This window comes from Antedon bifida, chromosome 7 (assembly GCF_963402885.1).
Source record: "Antedon bifida chromosome 7, ecAntBifi1.1, whole genome shotgun sequence".
Lineage (NCBI taxonomy): Eukaryota > Metazoa > Echinodermata > Crinoidea > Comatulida > Antedonidae > Antedon > Antedon bifida.
In genome coordinates this window covers 5,135,107-5,159,755 of record NC_136232.1, presented here as the reverse complement: position 1 = coordinate 5,159,755, position 24,649 = coordinate 5,135,107, and the positions used below count along the sequence as shown (strand labels likewise).

The following is a 24,649-nucleotide window of genomic DNA, read 5'->3' as shown; positions in this document are numbered from 1 at the left end:
AATATGAGCTCTAGCTTGGTGGTTAACATGCTTGCCTTCCAATCCCAAGGCCCAGAATTCAATCCTGACCTAGTGACTCTTTCAACTCCACTTCCTAAGCCTCAAATGAGAATTAGTTTATAAGCATGATAAATTAAAAAATAGTTTATCCATCCTTTAACTGGCGAGTTACTCACTGTTGGATGCGTATGAAAAAAGAAAGAAAAGGAAGTCAAGACTTTATGGTCAATTCCATTTTTAATGAGACCCAAATATAATCCCACCCCCTATTTTTTTGCCAAATTTTATAACTAGTCCCCTGAGACTCATATACACAGTAATTTGCATTCTTAGTAATTTTTTTAAAGACGGTGCCACAATGCCAGATTTGACCTATGAGTAGCGTAGCACAAGATTCACTACTTGTGGCATCCATGTGCGACGCATATATTTATAAAACAGCATTTATTCTTCTAGGTTATGTGCTTGAAGGCTTTCCATCTCTAAGTGAGAACTACATGAGAATCCCTGATCAGTTAGAACTTGTCAAAAATTGGAAATTGAAACCCGACTTCATCATTAATATCAAGGTTTGTTTGCCGCACTTATTCCACAATTTTATTAAACACACAAATTCAATAAAGCAATCACTCGGAAATAACAGCAATTTTCTAAACATACTGTGACAGAGCCAGGATTTGAACACAAGACCATGGGATTAGTAAGCAGTGCCACTACAGATTTATGTGACTAAGCTAATTGGCTTTGACACAGAAACGCAATCAATTTTGGCCACGGCACAGTTCCTCAAAAAGAATTAACATACAAGGTGTTTTGTCGTTACCTATCAGCCAGAAGAAATGAAAGTGGTATGGTTTCACAAGAAAAGGGAACAATATCTGTTTAATGTCCTCTGTGAAAAAGTGGTCAATTTAAAACCTTACCAACTTGACGACTACGCCCCTGCCTATCCTGTAATTTGATTTATTTTGATACCATACAAGTACAAATATTGCTAAAAACAAACAATGTAATCATTGTGTATGGTGGGATCTCTAAATCACCAAAAAGGGGATTTACATCCTGGTCTTGATACATGAACAGTGAGGTATAACCACAAGAATTTAAGTGGTGCGGTTTTCACAAGAAGAGGGAACAACCTCTGTTCAAGCCACTGGGATGTCAAAATATTGTTTTCTTGTACATTTTGTTTTAAAAATTTTTTTGTCTGCTTGTAAAATTGAATGAACGGAAATAAAATGAAATGTCAAATCTTACCAACCGTACCGGTGGCTACGGCCCTGATGAAATAAGACAAACAAAATTATTACTACTTCAACTTATGTACTGTCTTTAAATCGACTTTGTAATTAGATTCCAGATAGTGATTTACTAAAGAGGCGAGTGGAACAAAAAGTAGATCCTGTAACTGGTAATGTTTACACCAAAGAAGTTTGGAATCCTGAGAAATCTGAAACGGAACATAGAATCAAAGAGGGTGACGAGGAAGATGAAGAAGAAGAGGAGGAGGAAGAAGAGGAAGAAGAGGGTGAGGCAGAACCAATACTAGAGGAAGGGGTAAGAGCCATTGGACAAAGTATGCTGTGTGCTATACTATGAAGGCCCTGGTTCTATATTCACATATGCTGCTGATGACTGTTCTGATAGTATCACACCATCTTTCAGATGAGACAATAAGCTGGTTGTATAATGTGTTTAAATTAAGCTTAATAGTCCTGTTTGCAAACACACATAGAGACTGTTAATCTAAAGTTGAAGTTTCTTTATTTTTAGGAAATTGATGCAATTCCTGAGCTCAGCTTTGATGTTCTTGAGCGACTTGTCCGAAGACCTGAGGACTTTGCATTATATGTAAAGGACAACATCAAAGCTTATAAAGACAGTATGCTTAGACTTTATGAGGTGAGTCTCACTCACGTTTTATCACTTTTGCCAGACCATATTCAGGGAAAAACTAGCCCCTATTCAGGGCACACTCCTATTAAGGGGACACATTGCTGTGGAGCAAATAAGGAGCAATATATGTATGACTAATCCCTATTCAGGGCACACGCCTATTAAGGGGACACTTTGCTGTGAAATGAATGAGGAGCAATATATGTATGACTAACACCTATTCACGGGACGCCCCTATTAAGGGGACACTTTCTCATGAAACGAATGAAGAGCAATATATGTACGACTAATCCCTATTCAGGGCACACGCCTATTAAGGGGACACTTTCTCATGACAGGAATGAGAAGCAATATATGTTGTAATACTACAACCTATTAAGGGGACCCTTTGTTGAGTCTCAAAGTATACCAGTTTTATTACTATATCATTAGTTTTTTGTTCTAATTTCTATTTATTTATTTTTTAGGATTATATGGCAGATCACGATCAGCAGAACCTGATTGAACTTGACGGAAATAAAACTCCTGGAACGCTCTTTAGAGATTTGATGCTTAAACTGAACACATTCACGCTACGTAGGGCGGCGGTGCCAATTCGTCTTCAAAGTAACGAAGAGGAAGAGATTCCAGAGGATATTGATACGGAGGAGTTGATGCGAACACTGGCAGGTAATGAGATGGTGGCGCCTAGATACCGCTGGCGGAGGAGTCGTTGGGGACGCGCTTGCCCTGTTGAACTTCAGAAGGGGAACGTTGTTATGGGGAAACCAGAATATGCAGTAGGGTAAGTGATACAAACGAAAATTATTTTGATTTTATATATATTTTTTATTGACAAAAAAACAAAACAAAAAAACATGGTGTTTACAGAAAATATTTAAAAAACATAGATATTTACAATTAATGAACATACAAGGGTTAAAAAATATTATAAGATATTACAGGAATAATTTAGAACTAAATTAGGCAGATTACAATGATTACTGCCTATTACTATGTAAGGGCGTGTGGCGCATTGTGTTGGACGTTTGACTACTGATCGTGATATCGAGGTTCGAATCCAACTCTCGGCGCATTGCTTGTATCCTTAGGCAAGGTACTTTTCTTACATTTGCCTCTCTCTACCCAGGTGTAAATGGGAACCCGGTTAAATCTGATTACTAGCTACATTATGGGAGTATGTTTCCATACGTGTTTTGAAAAAAAAAATAGACTGGGGTAACATTAACATTAGACGCTATATAAATCCAGGTTATTATTATTATTATGATTAATTGTTGCACTAAAATCTTTTTCTAATTACACAATTGTTTTATACAACATGTTAAGGAATTATAACAACATACAAAATATATATTAAAAACATTGTTTTTGATAATGTACAGTATTTAAATACTGTATGAGAGCCATCTTGTCTTTAATCTAAAAACTCAACTAACAATAGTTATTATCCATTCATAGTTTCTTAGATAAGATATATGTAATGTCTGGTCCAGATGCATTTGCACAGTTTGTGAAGAATCCACGACCGTACTTGATAGGACCACAACCAAGGCCTCCATGCAAACTGTGTGTTGTTGGCCCACCTCTATCAGGCAAAACATCTATTTCGCACTTGCTTGCTCAGAAGTTCAATGCTAGGGTAAGGAAAACGTTCTTCCATGGTTTTAGGATACAAATTCTGACCATACAAAAACTCTTTCAAACAATTTAAATAATATGTTTTGATCTCTATTGAGTAATGGATAATCTTCATGTGTGAATAAATATTAATAAAATGCATTTTTTAATTCATTTAGGTTTTAGATATTAATGAACTGATAAAATCAAGAATGAAAGCACACAAAGAAAAACAAATAGAGCTCGCTAAAGAAGAGGCAAAGGAAAATGCAATTGCGTCTGTCAAGTCAAAGTTAAAGGAGGAAAGAGAAGGTTTGTGGTGTTTATTTTTATTTCCTAAATCATATACCCTGCTTTATGAAAGTCATGATGTTATCTTTCAGGGGTCACAAATACTGTGAAACAGTAAATACTGATCTAAAACAAAAGGAATGAATAGATAGCACTGTATGTTTTTTTTAAAACATAATAAAATTTAAAAATAATTAAAATCAAAGCTGTCTTTTACCTTATGAAGAAAATAGAAATACAAATTATAGGTAGGAGTATTATGCATTTTTCCATTAACATTATGGTTTCAGTTACTTAAAATTTGTAGTTAGGCCTACTACTATACTATGTGTGTTCAATTAAGTTTTTTTTAAATCTGCATATCAAGCAGAAGGTTCTTGGTTTGAATCTTGGTTGGGGCGACGTTTTCTCATTCTCATAGATTTCCTCATCTTTATCGTTTCAAATTAATTAATTAAATTTCAGTACATCACCGGCAGTTTATAATCTATTTTGTGCCTGTGATGTGTATAATACAAATTATACATACATGTAATAGTTCTTTACGTTAAACCAGTAATTAAATACGTACTTTACATGTGCAACATTGTGATCTGTCAACAAATCTTAAACTGTCAATGACTGGATGTTATTTGTTGCTAGAAGTAGCTTTGCTAGTGTTGTAGAGCAGTGGCCCCTATTAACAAACCTGGCCTGCGATTTGCCAAAGTTCTTCTGCTTTTCAGGTGAAATGAGTTGGTTGTATTTTTGAGGTAGCTATAACCCACAGTCAGTGCCAGATGAAGGTTTGTTGAAAACAGATCGAAATGTCGCACATGTACATATTTAATTAATGGTTTGACGTAAAGAACTGTTACTATATATTAAAATATAAAGCCAGATTGTCCAATCAAATGACAAGAATCTATTAATTAGGTGTTATATAAAACAGTTATAGATGGTGCACACTACACGTTATCTTGATTGAGCATGATCAGTCAACAACAGCATAGCCTTTGTTGCGCATGTGGTTGCTCACTGTGCAACAAAAATAGATGTGTAACAACACTGCACTTTCAATTTCCAATGATTCCACATCTTGTAGAGATGTTCCCATTAATTAATCAAAATTATACAAATGATCTAAAGCTAATTTAAATACAACAACTGTATATCTTATTGAGATACAAATTAACCAGTTGTTGTTTTTGCAATTGGTTATTTAGCTTGAAACGCTTGTTGCATGTTTCGATAAAACTATTACTCAGCTTGATTGCTTTTTCAAATAACAGGAAAAGCCTTTCATAGAAAAACTCTTTAAATCTTTGTATTACGCTTCTCTTATTTTCTCTTAATTTTTTACGCAAATCTTCACACTCCAAAGCGAATTTGTCCCTTTCCTCTCTAGCTTGTTCACACATTTCACACTTGGCTTGTTTAGTTGCTTCTGTTTTACAAATATCACATATCGTTTTTTGGTCTTGGTATTTTTGTACTTCTTGACTTCTTTTCTGAAATGAGTAATATTTGTAAGTTTTTTTTTAATTAGGTTTAATAGGTAAATAGGGTGGTATCTCTTATTACTTGGCTTATTCTTTTTTTTTTATCATTTTAATCTACTGTACCAGTACTAAGTATTTTATCAGCATTATGTTTGAGATATGAAGTTTCAATGTTTTTACAAGAAAAAGGCTAGCTTAAGTAATATTAATTACCATTTTACAGGAAACGAAACATATGCTACAGCTTCCTAATTTGGACTAAATTCTGAGGTACAGTAATGGCACTGTGGCCTTATCATGACGAAAACTTTGTATACTAGGAAAAGTTGGAAAGCGTGTTAAAATACAATACCATCCGAAAAAAGGCAATAACTGTAATTTTGTATGTAAATTTTCATCGGGTGAACGCTACAGAAAGTAACTGGTATTATGAAGAGTAACTGACAAGAAACCAACTTGTGCACAAATCTCATAGGCATACCATTGAGTGCGTTTCTTTTATACTTGTTGAAGCATTGAGTTGATGCATTGTTTGTGTACTTGTTGAAGCATTGAGTCGATGTGTTGTTTGTGTACTTGTTGAAGCATTGAGTCGATCTGTTGCTTTGCTTGATGAAGCATTGAGTCGATCTGTTGTTTGTGTGCTTGTTGAAGCATCTATGTCAGTTTGGCCTAAATGATTAAAGTAAACAGTAGTTGCAAATGTAGAAATGTATTATACTAAATGGACTTTACTACAGCAACCTAGAATAAATGTTTAATTTATGTCTAGGTGTCCTCGCTACTTCCTTGATATGTTTACACATTATATTACAATTTATTATGGTTACAATTATTAATAATATTTGTTATGCCTTTTGCCTAGTGATAGACAAGTACAGTACCATTTAAAATGTGTTTACAATACATACCCAACAAAATTTCCAATGCTTGTGTGTCAAGAATCTTTGCAAAATATATTTTATCCTCATTTTGATCTGTGAGAATTTTATTCCTTTCCAGATGGAATACCAGATCCCAAATGTTGGTGAAAGTAGTTTGGTCTAGATTGTAATGGGTAGCTATTTCTGATACAGGTTGTGTGTTTTCTCTTAAAGCTTTAAAAAGTTGTTTGCGATATACTGTTATTGGTTCCCCCTTGGTGTATGTGTAGTTTTGGTTGTTGTTTTGATGCGTTTTTTTATAACTTTCAATCAACTTCAGAGCCGCCTTCTGTTCCGTCACGGTAGCAATGTCTAAAAGAATTTCCACATCATCTTCATGGGAAATATAGCCTTTTTCATTGAGTTCATTAAACAAGGCTCGTCCTGTAATGTCTTTTCTGCTTAACCTGTTTCCAGAACAATGGTCATTTAGCAAGAGCCTCAGCCAACCAATTTTTTCACCTTTATATACAATACTTAAATCACAAAGTAAATCAGCAAATGTTGGGTCCAACTTTGATGACATTTTCTGAACTAGTATAGATAAATTTTATTTTAATGAAAAAAATTCATAAGATTTGAAAAACTGACTATCCCATTCAACAAATACGAAACATTAATTTATCAAAAGACACACGCAGTATTGTCCTAAAAATAATTATCAACTGAGCCTTTTCAGTTGTGTTTAGTAAAAATGAGTTGCATTTAGTTGCTCTTAAGGAAGGAATGTCAACACAGATATGAACCATGACTACTAACAAAACTAGTATTACAATAAGTTCCATGTCTCTGCATAAGCACACTGAATATTTTCAGTTACTTAAACATTGAAACTAAATTCTTTCAGTTGGTTAAGTTTTTAGTTCCAGGTCGACATCTGTAAGCCTACCTTTACAGTACATGTCAACCAGTTCCTTAATTCAGTTAAGTTGAGATTTCTTTAAGCCTACCTCAACTTTGTGGCTATTTTCCTGTTCTCACCCATACTGATTTTTTTAGAAATTAGAAATTTGATGTTTTCATCATGGTTATAAATCTTTTGTCATATTCAATTGGGACTTTTCCATTAATATACTGTAGTTTTTCCGAAGATACTTATTTAACAGAGTATTTTGAGCATTGAAATAGTTCTCAACGAATTCTATTCAAATTCAAATAATTTTCTGTTGAGCACAATATCATATCATTATCATTCAAACAAAAACATGGATAGAACAAATGTAAAACATGGGAAGGCAGGATTACCTAATATTCGTTTAAAATAATTAGTTAACATGCTCTCCACATTGAAATACAATCATTTTACAATTTGCCATTCAAATACAAAAAGTACTTAATGAATCTTTATGTTTACTACGAAAGTTCACCATTGAATATGTCTCAAATTATCTCTAAATATCCATATTAATTCCTACCACACTCTAAACCAATATAGTAGAATCAATGTGTAAAATAAATATAGAATTTTACTTACATTTAGAAAATCATTTACGAACTCCAAAAGCTGTTTGTTAAGAATTTGTTTGTATCCATAAAGGAGGAAATAAGAAATGATTTTGCACATTGACCGTTATACATCATTATATAAAGTTATTTTATGATAGAATACTCCATTGTATAGTCACTAAACATACAGCAATTATTAACAACTTTACAATCTTCAAACAGAATAAGATATAAAGTTGCGTGGGTTGATTTTTATAGACATTAAAAATAGCATCAGGCTAAAAAATGCGATTGAATGATAAATTATTATTATTTTTCTAGTTTGAGACAAATAAACGCATACATTTTAAAGATATAGTGTCCCCCCCCCTAAAAAAACTTAATAGTTATTCACTTTGACCAAAAACTGGATTCCATGTTTTTGGGGGACAATACATCTTTAACATTTTGTGTTGTCTGTTGGTTAAAAAAGGTGTAAATTATGTATGATTTTCATAAAACCTTCTATCAAGTTTTATGCTTCCAATGGGTTGTTTCAAATTTTTAAAATTTTGCACAATAATAGAATAAATAAATAGTAAATGATATTAAATACAAGAATTAGACCACTCTAACTCTTCCAATAATGGACACCTTTGGACTGGCCAAATATGTCTGGTTTTCCGGAAAGTCTTATATCAGGAACGTGTTTTTAATGGTAAAAAGGAATTTGGGAAATTTTTTCGGACCCCGAGTAAAGTCTGGGTTTGGGAGTGTTTTCAGTTTTCATAGAGTCTGAACAGTATTAGGAGAGTCGACTGTACTTAGTTCCTGTTTAACTTTACAAGCATTTTTCTCAAAACACTGTTGTAACAACCAATCAAAATAAATTTTTTTTCAGTATTTTAAATCTTGCATTATGTAGTTTCATTAATATTTGAAAATTCCCACATATTTTTGGTTTTGTATATGCAGATGCCACAATTAATAGTGATAAACTATGAAAAAGGCTGAGAAATCTACAGTACATAATATAACAGTTATATTTTAGGTACAATGATCTTGTCTTTGACATTTAAAGAGGTAGAATCTAGGTTTTGGAATGATGAATTTCATTTCAGTATTTTGGAGTCTCTAAATTCCTTAAATGATATATAAAGGTGGGCTTATGACATATCACTGTCATCCTGGATCTAGTTGCACAAGAGTGCTTATGTTGACATACTTTGTGTTACTTTAATGAGTTCAATTGTGAGTTGCTAAGACCACTATGTTGACACAGTTTAGTTGTGTTTAGTTACTTGTCGAAATTATCCAACCTTTCAGTAGAGATACTTTAATGAAAATATGATGTATTTATTAACCACTCACTTTATGATTTGTGCAGCTGCTGAACAACTTGCTCGTATTAAAGCCCAAGAAGAAGCAGAGGCAGCGGAAGAGGAAGGTACAAAATCACATATCTTTGTGAAATATTCTGGTGCCGGTTGACTAATATTTTTTTTTTATTCTTTTTCTAAAACCCACTTGAACTGTAGTACCCTTTTGAAAATAATCATGTCTTTGCTTCTTTTTTTGATTCTTCCGATTTTAGAGATTTCTAATAGTATTAATTGAACATTACTTTATATCATATTTTTGGTTATAAGGAGCTAGTGATTATACTAGTCCAATATATAATACACTAAATGGAATTTCATAACATCACTTTATGACTACAAACTAAAAAAAAACACTAATTTTGTCATCAATCTTGGTTCTATAGACATTTTTAAATAGAATACTTGTAGTGTTAGTGGTATACAATCACTTACTTCTTCAACTTTCTACTTTTGACATCATTTAGATTTTCTACTGGTGTGTTTAAAAAAAATTAATTTAGTAGAAGGATGAAAATTCTTTTTTTGCCATGCTGTAAACAATAGAAAAACTGAATGCAGTAAATATAGATTGTGTTCCAAGAAGTAGTATTTTTTATTATTTTATTATCTATTTGTCATGTCAATATATTGATTTATATTATTTTGGTATTGGTAGGTTAATACATAATTGTTGACCTATACTGACATTGATCAAATGTGCATGCCACTTAATTAGTTTGCTTCCATTGTTAACACAGAGAGATACAAATTATCAGAGTCGGAGGGTGATAAAACACCTGGTCCAGATGAAGGGGAGCAAAAAGAAGAGGAAAGAAAAGATTCAGACGATGATAAAAAGGATGATGTGGGAGAAGGTAGACAATATCCAAGAAAACTAGCTTACTATTGCAAACTGGCTCACTGTATTAATAACATTCTTCTTTCCACTTGTTTGTTTGTTTATTGTAATCTTTATGGGACCATGTCAACATTATTTTACTGCAGTGGACTATGTTTGTTTTATTTCTTAGGAAGCTTCGGTCTTCAGAAAGCCTACCTTCACGGGTCTCCTCACTCATTTTTACAGTTTTACTTCCTTTTCTTACAAAATTGGGCTTGTTCAACTAAGTAATTAGTAACACTGTATATATAGCAGTGACTGTTTTTTAAACTTGTACATTAAAACAAACTAAAATCATACATTATTGCAGTAAAAAAAAATTAATTACTGCAGTAATTGCAGTAGAATAATTTTGACATGATCGCTAATCATTTATGAATTAAGTTTGTAAAATATCTCACTTTTTAAATATAATGTGAAAGTGTTATTCTTACAGATAGTAATCATAATTCAGCCTGCAATTTGTTTATCTATCTAGTCTTCTCTCATGTAGTTCTATTCTCTCAAATATCATAATCATTTCATACTTTTATTGAATATATGTATCTACTACTAATAATTAACTTACAATCTTTTTGTGTTTTATGTATCATTTTCTTAAACAATGTATTACTTTTTAAAACTGTTTTTAATGGTATTTCTGGTTTGGGTTTGGTGTTTAATAACTGTATTGCTTTTGACTGATTGACACTCTTTGGTCTATTATTATTTATTGTTGTTTATTTATTAATTGTTTTGTAAGTATATTTTTCTTTGAAAGATGAAGCCAAAAATATCAACAAATATTAATGAAACTTTAAAACATTCGTTTTATAAATTGAATTGACATTCTGTGATTTTTCATTGTAGAATATGTTTGACATGCTTTAAAAAAAGAATATTGAAATTAACTTTCTACATTCTCAGCATTTGTTTAAGCATTGCACTTAAGGCCAACTCAGACAGTGTCGTACGACGAGTGCTGTCGGGCCTCGTTATACGACGCTATCTGAGTTGGCTTTTATGTAACTACATCTTCTATATTTTTTATGATTTTCATAGTAAATTTATGTTATTGTTAATATACATACATATACAACTCACCTAGACTGGTCTTTTTGATGTCTGCTTAGTCTAGTTTCAGATTGCATCTCAAATTGTAAGAAAGAATTTTGGAACTTTATTTCACCTTTTCTTTAAAAATGCTACAACTTATTCTACTGCAACTATAAGCTTAAGATAATGATTTAAATTGATTCTAATAATTTGTTTTCTTTTATTTTTTATCAATAGATGAAGACAAAGGTAACATAAAATTGATATAATCCATACTGCATAGTAAAATTTCATACAGAATAAAAAAAACTTTATTGGTCTTTTGAAATACATAAGTACAAGAAATTAATTGGTTGTTGGCAGCCATGAATAAAGCACTGACATATATGGTGTACAAAGTTTTATAAACAGTATTATAACATTTTTAAAAATATCAATTTATTGAAATAAATAAATAATTCATTTTGCATCTAATTTTTCTATATTTAATGTTTATATACTTAGGCCTGCCGCCCTACATACAGTATTTGAAATAAATGTCCTAGACCAGGAGAAGGAGTAACAACAATTCATATATTCATTCATGTATTCTATTTTTTTTCTTTTGCATTTTTTTACAATAATACCAAAGTCATTTTAAAATTTATTTTCCAGATGATAATGTGACCACAAAAGATTCCATCGCCCCTACTGAACCAGCATCAGTAGTAACTGAAGTACTTGACACAGAGGTGGACGAGACGCATCCAGAGGTACAGGCTGCTATTGAAGCTGCCATTAGAGAGGCAGAATCTCAGACGTACACCTTGACACCAGACCAGTATGTGGATGCAGTAGAAGAAGCTATCACTGTAGTTGAGAAGGAACTAATTCGCAGAGATCACTCTGGACCGATGTAAGTACCAGTTGAGGCTACTGTATACTGTAAACGGTAGATGAGATTTAGTTCCAGTTGTGGGGCTAACACTTGTGCCATTGTAGGCACTGTGTTCCTGTGGCCAGATTCACCATTACCACTTATAAGCTTAGCATATTAAATAGAAAGGGAAATACTTCAAATTTATAACATTCTCCTATATAAGGAATTCCTCTTTAAAGGAAATTCCTTACTTACGATCTACTGTATCACAGCACAATCAACAATTTTAAACAAAAATATTTCTTTGGATAAAATAACTATATACGTTTTCTCTCAAAGTGCTGGTGGTTGGATTCTCGATAACTTTCCGCAAACAAGAGAGCAATGGAACGTCATAATAGATCGAGGATTGGCACCTGATGAGGTCATCATGTTAAAAGATCCAAGTGAGAATGGTGTTTTACTTTTGAAACGTTGGTATCAACTCAACAAAGAAGAGGTTGATATGAAAGCTAAAATCAGACAACAAGAAGAGGAAGAAGAAAAGAATAAAGTGCTGGAGGAAGCCAGGTGAGTCATTATAAAACAATGTCTGCTTTTCAAAAGGGAGCAATTAAAAGATGAGAAAACAAAAGAACCTGGTCCTGGATTTCTATGTAGAAATAAAAATATAAACAGTTTTTTAAGATGTTCTTCTATACAGATTAATCTCATTGATTCAATTAACAACAATATTGCAAAGAAATTATCATTATCTTAATTATGGTGGAAAAGAAAATGGAATATAAAGATTTTTGTGACTTTTATAAGCATTTGGAGCTATTTGGACATTTTATGGTGTGTTTGATAGAAAAGTTTTGATGAATTTTGACTTCTTGCAATAAAATTATCTTAAAAAATAATAATGTAATAAGTAAAAATAAATATCCTGCTTTATTTCTGCAGTACAGGAAGTAGCTTCAGACTTCAGATTAGGTAAAAAGAATAATTTTAATAGCAGCGTTGATTATTTTTATTCTATTTTCTTGTGTTTAGTTGTTTTCTTCTATTAAGGTTCGTTTGTTATGCTACTCAAATATTTTCATTTTAAAATATTGCTTTTAATTTTAATGTACTTGCATGTTCGTATAAAATTAGGCCTTGTTATTTATTAAATGTATTATTTATTAATAATTATTTATTTTGATATAACTGTACTGTTACCATTTGCATGTTTGCATTAGGCTCTGTCTACACTATCAAACTTTATGTGGAAAATGTAATATGGACATGATGATGTCATATCACTACCATATTTGAGAATATCACTACCACCTTTTTTGTCCAACTAGTTTGATAGTGTAGACATAGCTTTAGACTCAGCCTTCCTTGTTTCATTAAGTGTACTATTTAGCATTTATTAAGTATTGATTTGAATGTTCTTTTTTGTATCAATTTTATATCAGTTTTTTTATCTTTTTAATATCAGTCCAAATAAATGTTCTTGCGAGTATTTTTTTTTAGTTGTAAAGTAAATATATTTGCATTTTTTTCAAATATTGCTTTTAATTTAAATAAATGTTCCTATTATTTAAAAATAAAATGAATATATTTTTTTTAATTTAGACTTCAAGATGAAAGAAGGAAAGCTGAAGAAGAAGAAAGACGATTGGCTGAAATTGCCGAAAGACGACAAAAGAGGATAGATGAGGGAGAAGATCCTGACGGTAGGTTCAGAAATAGTTTTCTACATCATTATGTTTACAATTGTTACTTGCAGTGATATTTATAAGTCTGTTAAGTACTATGAAATTTGTATTCTAATACAAAATATTTTATGAATATCTGTCTTATTATGATTAGATATAATATACAATGCAGCAGCAGTGGCGTAATGCATAGGCCTGAGTGCCCTGGTTTAGGAACCCTAAGTTTTTAGCCTTTTTTGACATATTTTAATTCCTGTTTTTTTCCTCTGGGCACTGCTCAGGGGCTGAAGGCCTCGGGCATTGTTAGCTTTTTCCAACATATTTTAATGCCTGTTTTTTCCTCAGAGGCCCCCATAAGCTTCAGGCCCCTGGATTTAGTTATTGAGTGCTCGTAGCCTTTACACCACTGTGCAGCAGTATACTACAACATTTTAATTTCAGTTTTCCTTTTAATTGAAATATTCATTCATCCCCTCCCTTTGTCAATGTGACAGACATTGACCAAGAAGCAGAGGCAGACCCAGAGGAAGAACCAGAAACTGAACAAGAAGAAGGTATAGATTATTGAGTGGCACTTTCTTCACCTTAATGTCACTAATGCCAGACTAACCTAAAAAGAACTTCTGATATGTGTTAACCTATGACCTTTGTCATTAGGGAGCCTTTGGACCTATGATCTATACATTATTGTCTTGTTGGTATCCTCTGGACCTACAATCCACCAAAACTGTAATGGGAAATCGAGTCATAATTGTCCATACTGTACTGTACATTGCGCACGTATGCAACATCATAACATAACTACTGTAGTTCATTGGTCCTTGGTCCTAATGTAGGTTGTTGCAAATCGAATGATCATCATATGTCATAGGTCATCACATATTTAAAGTTGCTTTACATTTGCTTCATAGTACTAAAGATTCAACAACTGATGTCCAGTAAAATTATGTTGTCTTTGATAATAATGTATATGCACCGCTATAATATAACTGTGTATGGAAATATAATGTTATAATGAAGGGCATACTAACATGTATATAGTATTAATGGTATGTATGTAATTCTATGAACTTAATTGAAGAAAAGAGTTTACTAAAACTAAGGGATTGCTTATCACTAACAATCACTGTGTATCACATAAAACCTAATAGGTATAACTGCAATCCCTCAAGTAAGTGTTGAAAGCACCATCACCGAAGCTGATACTGAGCTTGCTACTGTTGGGCTGGACTCGAGTGTGAATGATCAGGGGGGTAGTACGAAGGAAAGTGTACTTGACACAGACAGTTTATCAGGTATTTTATACCTAGATCAAAAATGTAGAAAACAGCTATTTAGGCCTAGAGTCCGACAAGGGGTGCTAAAATGTGGGGTAGTACTACTGTACTGATGTCATGAATGTTGTGATTCTATAAACATTATGTTCTGCTAATTGTACCAGATTTTTCGCCCCCTATTCTCTCACACCTATCTACCACATACACCGCTTTAATTTATAAAATTAAGTTTAACCTAATAACTTTCAATACAAATTACTAACACTTTATCTTATATTAATACATTCGACCACTTGTTTTAAGCCTATTGTAAAATGTCACAGAAAGGGAAAACATTGATAACACTGATTTTTTTTTTTATTATTATAAGCAAAGTGTATGAATTCACTGTTTTGTTTTTATTGTTAAAGACTTTTTGCAAAAGCTAAAACGTAGTGTACCTCACTTGATACAAGTATTCAGTAGTATAACCTCTATTTTTAAGCCTTCAACCCCTTATAGGGATTGTTTTAAAACATTTCCCTTTTTAAAATAATACCTTTTGTAAATGCTTGTATTATTTAAGTAATTAGGGAGCTTTCGCAGGAGCACATAAACGTTAACTTTAACAGATGACGTCAACATTCTACTCATTTGCATAACAGCGTTAGTTCAGCCAACAGTTGACGCAACATACTTTTTTTATTTCGCTTCGACGGGAAGTGTAGAACGCAACGCATGTGTCGCGCATACAACATATGCCGCACAAATCATGGAATATTTGGGCCTTGGATGATAAATAGGATATTGCGATGAACACCTCTTATAGTTTGGCTTAATTAAAACCATAACTTTAAATTTAAAGATTTACAGATCGATTTGTTTACAAAGTGGGCGGAGCTTGGGCGTTGCATGTTGGAAAATAGAGTTAACGTTTAAGTGCTTGTGCAAAAACTCCTTAATTAATCTCATCAAGAACTATCAATGTCATTGCATAACAATAACTTTATAGAAAATCTATGCAGTCTATGATAAAATAATCTTCAAGCTTTTAAATGCATGATGTATTGCCTATTAATATTGTATATTAATCTTCTATCGCTTGCATGCCGCTTACAGAAATTATTCCTGCTGAACCTACTACAGTGCCTTCAACTAATACAGAGTCTTCCATTGTGTCTACGAAAGAAGGTAGCCTGATTGTGTGAACTAATGCTAATTTGCGTTTGCTGTGAATAGTTTAGAAAGTGCTATATTTTATTTAAATAAGGCTTTGCAATCTAAAGCTCTGTCCACACTATCAAACTATACTAGACAAGAGAAGTGTGATGTGCCCAAATATGGTAGTGATAAGACATCATCGTGTCCATATATGGGCACAACACATGAAGTTTGATATCCTTTTCTTTATGCCTTTGGAAAGTGACAAACCATTATAGCTTCTACAATACTGTATATGACCGAGTATAGTCCCATGAGGCCTAGGTAAAACATTTGATTTGCGTGTCGAATTATACTTGGATTGGATTTTACAATGAATTTGTCTTTTTTCCGACTTTAGACTTTTGTGGTCAAATATAGTCCCATGAGGCCTGGTTGCAAAATGTGTATGCTAGTATAATATACATGGATTGCATTAACAATGAATTTACCAAAGTCTGTGTCCGACTTTAGACATAGGTAGACAAATATAGTCCCATGAGGCCTGGTTACAAAATGTGTATTGTAGGATTATACATGCATTAACAATGAATTTACCAGTCTTTTGTCCAAATAAATGTTGCCTAAGGTGGTTTGGATTATACTCAAGTATGGAATTATACCTCGGTCATATATATAAAAAAGTAGTACAGTAGTTGCATATTTTAGATTTTTCACTACACTAAATGTAATTTTAGAATAAATATTTTCATGTTTTGTACCTCATTATGCTTTTAAATTCTTAACTACAAACTGTATATTTGTTAAACTTTGATTTTTGACTCATGTTGATGTTCATGTTGATTTATAGGATTTAAATAATTGTTAGATTTTTGAATGCTGTGACTATGTTATATAATTAACATTTAACACCATCATACCTTTCTCATTCATGATTTTAAAATTGGTTCAATAGAAGAGGAAGAGGAACACGTGGAAGTACCAAAAGAGGACCCCCTACCACCAGAAGGTCCAGAGACTCAGAAGTACAAAGACGCAAGGGGTGACTTTGATCGTGATTGGCCGTCAATTCATGGCATGTTGACTGGTATGGTGAACATTGAACCAATCACAATTGAAATTGAGAACAAGAAGGAGGAAGAGATTCTGAAAGAAGCTTACACTAATGTAGAATGTATGTTTACATTTTATTTAAATGATAAATTTAGTTTCTTGTCATCCCATTTGGGAAATAGGTCCACTTTTGCAGTTTAAACTGGTAAGGTGTTAGGGTGATAAACTACAAAGATTGAATTGGACTGAAACACCAACTTCCAACTCTTTACAAAAGATACACTAGCTTTAATACTTAAGTTCACACATGCCATATGTAGACACAGGACCTCCAGTTTTAAGTCCTTATCTGAGAAGACTTGCTTTACCACAAGAACTATGGTCGAGCAGAGCCTTAAACCTGTGCTGATATTATAGCTGTGGTTTGCAGTCTTGACCACTCATCCACTTGACTCAAGAAAATTGTTCCATCAGACAGTGATGATGTGTTGAGTATTTAATTGTACCTAATTAATTTTTATTTTCTTTAGTGCCATTCACGTACAGACCCTGGGAGTTCACCAGTATTGACATGGATGAGGAGGACGAAGATGCAGAGGCAGAAGAAGATGAAGAAATGGAAGAGGAGGTATGGAATACTACAGTAGAACCCCCATTAAGGGGACACCTTTGAGACTGAATAAAGTACTTGATAGGGGTGTCCCCTTTATAGGGGTTGGATATTAGTGGCAGAACATATATTTCTCCTTGTTTGTTTCACAGGAAAGTTTCCATTTAGTAGAGGTGATGTTAAAATGAGAGGTTGTACTTTTAATGTAGTAACATTTCCATAATTGAAGAATCAGAGATACTGTAGTCCGAGCATTGTAGATACATACATACACCGCGGAAGAAAAGGTTTCTCCTATGTACATATAATATTTTTATTTCTCAATATTTTATTTGATAGGATGAAGAAGTTGCCAAGAACAAAAGGAGACCCTTTGGTGACACCAAGCATTACTGCCCAGTATCCTTTGCAGAGAAACATGTCCTTTGGCCTGGCAATCCTGAGACGGCAGCCAAGTTCCAGGAACGGGTCTGGTACTTCTCAACTTCAGATGAAAAAGAAAGATTTCTGACAAACCCAACGTTGTATATAGCAAAAACAGAACCATTCAAGGTACAGTTTTGTATTTGTGAATTTGGAATTTATTTGATTACCCCTGTGTTGTTTTTCATTCCTGCATGTATTTTGTAATGTATAAAATAATGTTTTAGAATGTATATTTAATGTCTCCTGTTTTGTTTTTAAATCTCTAAAGCTCTGTCTACGCTATCAAACTTTATGTGACAAACAAATGTGATGTGCCCATATATGAACAGGATGATGTCATATTACTACCATATTTGGGCACACCTTTTCTGTCAATCTAGTTTGATAGTGTAGACAGAGCTTTAAAGTCTTTTATTGAGATACACTGCTTCTGAATACCAATTAGTAATAGCACACATACATCACTGTTTTTCACAGCCTCCTCCGGTGCGCCTGTTCCTGCTTGGTCCAAGAGGTGCAGGTAAGACTTTACACGGCCGTGCTCTAGCCCAGAAGCTTGGTATCTTCCACATCTCCTTCAAAGATCGTCTTCAAGAGCTTATCATTGCAAAGACTAAGAAGAAAGTGGGACCAGATTATGAGGAGGAAGATGAAGAACCAGATAGTGATGTGGAAGATGGTAACCAAAGTGGAGATGGTGTGGATGCAAGTGGGAAAGAGAAGGAATCAACAGAAGAAGCTGTAAAAGAAGAGGCAGAGGGAGAGGTAAGCCGTTTTTTATGGCTTAAACATTTTATGCTAAAAATAATAATTTTAGAAAGCACTAAGCGCTCATTTTGATCCCTTTTAATGTTTTAACTTGTGTTTCATAAAAGCTATATTTTTTTTAATTGAAAAGAACATAAAAAAGGAAAGACAACTATGATCTGAGCTTCTGATAAATTAAGATTAACTGAGCAGGTGGCCATGCCTTAATGCACAACAATGCAAGAATTTACTACCAAAAGAACAAGACTCTAGATTCAAACATTATTTGGTCATTTGTGGAATCTTTGATAAATTTAATCAACCATGTGAGGGGTAGTCCTAACAATTTTGTTAAATTTAAATTTGAAGGGAGAGGAAGAGGAGGAACAAGAGGTTGAACTTACAGAAGAAGAGGAAAATATCAAGGCATACTTGATAGACGATGAGATGCTACCACATGAGACTTTAGAGAAGATCATATCAGGCTGGTGGAACGAGGAACCATTTAAATCGACAGGCTTTATTCTAGAGGGCTTCCCACACTCGGGTGATGAGGCAAACTTTCTAGCTGAAAAAGGATTCTTTCCAGACCTCGCAGTCTCATTACTTGTTGAAGATTCTGACATCCAGACGAGGTTGCTTCCTCCAAAACTGAAGAAATGGAAGGAAAAGAGAGATAGAAGGCTGGCAAGAAAGGAAAGAAGGAAAGCGAGGAAGAAGAAGGAACGTGATGCTGCTATGAACAAACGAAGGTTAGAACTCCAAGCTGAGATGACCGAGAAAAAATCTGAAAGATTGGTAGGCATTTATATTACATTTACTTACATATTTACCTGTCTTACACACATACAGTATACAGCATACAATCCTTATTAAGCGGACACCTTAGTGATAAATAAATATTGGGATAGTGATGATACGATACAGTACATATATTTTTGAGGACTTCTTATGTACTTAAAATATGTACAAGAAACTGGATAAAGATTGTTGATTTTTTTCTTATTGTTTGTCATTTTTCATTTCTGCACATTTGATATTAGTTTTATAGAAAAAATAGTATTGAATAAAAAGCTTTCGCTACAGTAGACCATTAAGGCTATATGTTAATGTTCCAATTTGCTTTATTTTCCTTCACGCATTTATAGGCAGCACACAAGGTAGGTTTGCTATTGAAGTACTGTGCTGTGTTTATATACCGTCTCATAAAATATAACCTGTCTTATTAATACATTATGTTTGTAATCTAATAAAAGATTTTACTAATACAGGTGACACTACGAAGTCACAAGATTGTCATCATCCCGAAAGCTCTGTCTACACTATTAGTATTATGACAAAAGTGTGATGTGCCCAAATATGGTAGTGATATGACATCATCATGTCCATATTATGAGCACATCACACTTTTTTGGTCACATAAAGTTTGGTAGTGTAGACAGAGCTTTGGATTGTGCATGAATCACTGTCATCAATATTCACTATTTTATTGTGCTATATCACTTTTTTTTCATCTTTCATTATAACTTATAAGATTTCATAGGGAGATAACCTGTTAAAATACGTTATATGGTTTATTATGTCAATTTTCCTATAATATACACACTGCTATCATCTATTTTCAATAATAATGTATATTTTACTTTTCCTATTTCATCATTAATTTGCATATACTGTAGTTTATATAATAACAGCATGTACAATCTAGTGTTCATATACATATACATTGCATTAATATATGAAAAGTTCTATTTACTGCTCAATCTCAAATAATAATAATGTTATATTATAATTGTAAAAATGTAGAATTTATAATCTATTAAACAATTAATGCCCAAAAATTAATTATTTTTAGTTACCAAAAATTGTTAATGATTATGAGTTTTTAGTATTAATAAAAAAATTTATTCTAATTTATCATTTTATCCGATCTACAGGCTCAACGAGCTGCTGAAAGAGATAGTGATGAGTCTGATATGTCAGATGATGACCTGGATGATGATGAGGAAGAGGACGACATTGATACGCTGCTGGCAGAAGAGTTTGAGGAGGAAGAGGAGGAGGAGGAAGATGATGAGGAGCTGGAAGAAGATGCCATAGATAGGTTAAAAAATGAAATTGTAGAGATGTATGATGATGATAAGAATAGACTCGTTTCTCTTCAGGTACATATTTCATTATTTTTGTCTTTTTAAAAGTTGTAATATTGACAAACTTTAATTTTAAAGATATACTGTCCCCCTGAAAAAAAATATTTTTTATTCAGTTGTTGTTGAATATCAAATTTTAATGTCCCATAATAGTTTAAACTCACTCTGACCAAAATTGGACTGAAAATAAATCATTAACCTGAAAAAAATAGTCAAATAGGCTGCCATCCATACACTATTTGTTTCTGTTTTATTGTTCTACAAACATGATTAACTTAATTAAAACTACAAAATGGCATATTTAAAGTCAAATTTTTTCAATCTTCATTTTTCATGTTTTTGGAGGACAATACATACAAGCTTAACTTTTAAAAATATTTCATCATGTAGGAGTCTTTTGAGGAGTTGATGATTCCGCGAATTGATATCAATGCCGGCCGAAAGCCACACATTGTACGCTATACACTTGAGCAGAACCTTAAACCAGTCGTAGACTATCGTGAGAGTTTGTTTGAGAGGGTTTATCCAATCAAAGAAGATGTTGCTAAGAGGATGTTGGAAATGGGTTATAAAAATCCCAGTAGATTTGGAAGATGGTGTCCTGTTAAGGTTTGTATTTGGGAGCTTTCAATTTTCTACGACCTATGACCTATGAACTATACATTGGTGTGTAGAAATGACCAAAAAAAAAAGCGCATCCCAATGTTTCTCTGCAACACATAAATTGACATGATGTAACTAGTTACATGGTCCTAGCCTGTAAAAATGGAAATCTCCCTATGCATGTGTGTCATGCAACCTCTAACTTAAGCTCTGTCTACACTATCAAAATTTATGTGACAAAAATGTGATGTGCCCTTATATAGACACGATGATGTCATATCACTACCATATTTGGGCACATCACACTTTTTTGTCAAACTAGTTTGATTATGTAGACAGAGCTTTAAACATAAGTGGAAATATGCATGCATAAATCTTGTTACTGTATTAATGTCATTAATTGTTTCTATACACTTATGTTACAAATTCTTATTTGTCTTTAATGATGTTTTTTAGACAATGGAAGATGACTGTATCCAACCAATGCACGGCCCAGGATTCACCACTTACCCGGTCATATACCGGCAACATATATACTTCCTGTCAAGCATAAGGGCCCGGGAATTGTTCATCATGAATCCGCTTAAGTATCTGAAGCAACCATCTCCTAAGCCAGTTGTACCTATAAGAATGGCAATCATCGGCCCGCCAAAGAGTGGAAAAACTTCTTGTGAGTATTATTATTTGACTCGCCCAATACTGGACACCCTTGGGCTGGCCAAAAATGTCTGGTTTATCAGACTAGATTAACTGTTTTGAGAATGACGATGGAAATTATACTTTATAGAAACAAATGTGTACAATTTGTATACAAGGATTGTTTTAGAATACATGTGTGCGGTAATTACGCTTTCCTGGCACTTAGCTTCCCTGCGGCCCAAAGAATTAATGCACAGCTTAGTGATATTTCCGTGTCTGATCTGATTTAAGAGCGTTTCTTGTTTTTTTAGCAATGGGAGATTCAACTTTATATCAATTACTGTACATATTTTCTGGAACTGTTGCATGTGGTTGAAAAGACTAAAAACCAAAATATGTATCTAAATTTAAAATGTTATTATTGTAATTTATACATAGTGGCAAATCGATTTGTTTCTGAATATGGAATGGCACGTCTGTCAATGGGAGAAGCTCTTAGGTTTGTGCTTGACAAACAACCTACATCAGGGCTAGCTGAACAGTTGAATAAACATCTCAGGAAAGGCAAGGTTGTTCCAGATGAGCTGGCTGTGCAGGCTCTTGAGGTCTCGCTCATGAATATGAGGTGTCATACTAGAGGGTGAGTTTAATAGTAGGAGTAAATAGGAACTAAGCAAGTCATTTTTAGGGTGGATGCTGGAATAATGTAACTACTGTAGTATGTGTGGAAGGAGGCTAGGAATCAATATTTACCCTGGTTGCAAATTGTGCAACTCATCATCATACTTATTGTACTATTATTAAATTACTTTTTTTTTCCAGATATATATTCGATGGTTATCCAGTTACAAAGAAGCAAGTAGACCTAATGACGGAATTGAACATCATCCCTGTAGTGGTGCTAGAGTTGGAAGTTGACAGTAGAGATGTCATTATAAGAGGAATGAAGGACAGAATGTCACCTGACAGGTAGGCAGTTTCTTTATGCGCTTTTGTAACTTGGTTTGAAAAGCATGTGGCCGTATTTACTGTTGGATAGTCTGAAAAAAAATCAATACAAAATTAGTACATAATTATGTTCCTTTCAGAACACTCCCACTTCATGACAGCGCACAGAACCTTGCCATACGAATAGCCACCTGGCAGAAGGAGATAACAGCTGTGCGGGAATGGTACAAGGAACAGCACCGGAATTGGGTGAAGGTTAATGGAGAACAGTCCAAGTGGAAGGTGTGGGAGATGGCAAAGAGTGAAGCTCACAAGAGTGTTAGGCAGATTCAAACATACTTACAGAGAATATCTGAAGGTCTGTATCTATGCCTTACTTAACAAGCCCGTAGCCAAGAGTTTTGTAGGGGGTCATGAGCTAGACTAGTAGTTGGTGTATTTACTATCACTTTCACTGCTAGTCTCTAGGAGATTTCGTAACTGTATCATACATAAGTATTCAATTCAATACTATTATCTCACTATATGAAGCTAATATTCACACACAGCCACTGTCACAAACTAATCATAGTACTATACACTGGGCCCTCTGGGAGAACAGTCATTTGACTGAAGAGGCTACCCAGTATAAAGAATAAATAATAATAATAATAATAATAATGCTCATTATTTCCAAGTTTGTTTTATGACTTCAACTTATGTTTACATTTCAGGTAAAGCTGCTTCCATCGCTGACATGTGTATAACGCCCAAAGAATGTCTAGCTAGACTTGGAGACTTCCAGCAGTATTGTCCTGTGAGCCTAGCAAACAAAGGAGAACTTGTCGACTGTTCTACAAATCCAACCCTAGAATTCACGGCTGAATTCCGAGCTCGGTACTACAAGATGGAAAATGCTGAGAACCTAGAGATATTCCTTTCAAATCCTGAGAAGTACGTTCCTCCACTTGCTCCACGGAAGCTTCCACCTCCAGATTTGTTGCCGCATCGCAGGTCTGCTGCAGATGCGAAGAAGATGTTCCCGATGCAGATTGAACTTCAAGGATATTGTCCTGTGACATTTTTAGACGGCAAGCTTAGGTAAGTTGGTTGTAAGATCTTCAAATCTTAGGCAGTGATATAACACAGAGGCATTAGGCCCCTTGTTTGCAGATGCTAAGTGGCTCCCCATTGCTGGAGGCATCTGCCATTTTTAGCCTATTTTATGTATATTTTTTCCTCTTGGCTCTGCTCAGGGGCCCTGTAAGCTCAAGGGCCCCTGGGTTTAGCCAGTGAGTGCTCATAGCTGTTATGCCACTGATCTTAGGCATCTGTCTATATTTCAATAATCCTTGGAAGACAATACAACTGTTCCCATGGTAATTAGGTATTTACATTTAGATATGTTCTTTAGGTGGCAACTATATTTGGTCTAGTATAGATTTTTGAGTAGCATTAACACTTTTCAAAATTTCTTTTGATTTTTGTACAGGTATGAATCAATTGTTCCTGGAAATTCAGAGTTAATAGTAGAATACAGAGAAAAGCTATACTGCTTTGTTACTGAAGAGAAACTGCAGAAATTCCTAAGGTAAAC

General features: G+C 33.7%; 1 protein-coding gene across 4 annotated transcripts in view; it reads left to right on the top strand.

Moving 5' to 3' along the window:
• The window catches only part of LOC144847334 (adenylate kinase 9-like), a 28,978-nt gene that overhangs the window by 2,313 nt on the left and 2,016 nt on the right, over positions 1-24,649 (top strand). The window contains exons 4-30 of one of the 4 annotated variants that reach the window (XM_078703624.1): positions 457-569; positions 1,354-1,557; positions 1,774-1,902; positions 2,364-2,680; positions 3,358-3,538; positions 3,696-3,828; positions 9,024-9,083; positions 9,756-9,872; positions 11,588-11,828; positions 12,132-12,362; positions 12,738-12,767; positions 13,398-13,498; positions 13,975-14,034; positions 15,856-15,927; positions 16,853-17,071; positions 17,481-17,578; positions 17,900-18,112; positions 18,464-18,751; positions 19,103-19,531; positions 20,671-20,898; positions 21,274-21,492; positions 21,943-22,156; positions 22,564-22,765; positions 22,948-23,094; positions 23,214-23,431; positions 23,787-24,153; positions 24,545-24,643. In XM_078703624.1, the coding sequence (XP_078559750.1) occupies positions 457-569; positions 1,354-1,557; positions 1,774-1,902; positions 2,364-2,680; positions 3,358-3,538; positions 3,696-3,828; positions 9,024-9,083; positions 9,756-9,872; positions 11,588-11,828; positions 12,132-12,362; positions 12,738-12,767; positions 13,398-13,498; positions 13,975-14,034; positions 15,856-15,927; positions 16,853-17,071; positions 17,481-17,578; positions 17,900-18,112; positions 18,464-18,751; positions 19,103-19,531; positions 20,671-20,898; positions 21,274-21,492; positions 21,943-22,156; positions 22,564-22,765; positions 22,948-23,094; positions 23,214-23,431; positions 23,787-24,153; positions 24,545-24,643 (4,930 nt within the window). The remainder of the gene's footprint in view (positions 1-456; positions 570-1,353; positions 1,558-1,773; positions 1,903-2,363; positions 2,681-3,357; positions 3,539-3,695; positions 3,829-9,023; positions 9,084-9,755; positions 9,873-11,587; positions 11,829-12,131; positions 12,363-12,737; positions 12,768-13,397; positions 13,499-13,974; positions 14,035-15,855; positions 15,928-16,852; positions 17,072-17,480; positions 17,579-17,899; positions 18,113-18,463; positions 18,752-19,102; positions 19,532-20,670; positions 20,899-21,273; positions 21,493-21,942; positions 22,157-22,563; positions 22,766-22,947; positions 23,095-23,213; positions 23,432-23,786; positions 24,154-24,544; positions 24,644-24,649) is intronic. The other 3 variants (XM_078703626.1, XM_078703625.1, XM_078703627.1) reach the window with 3 other exon arrangements.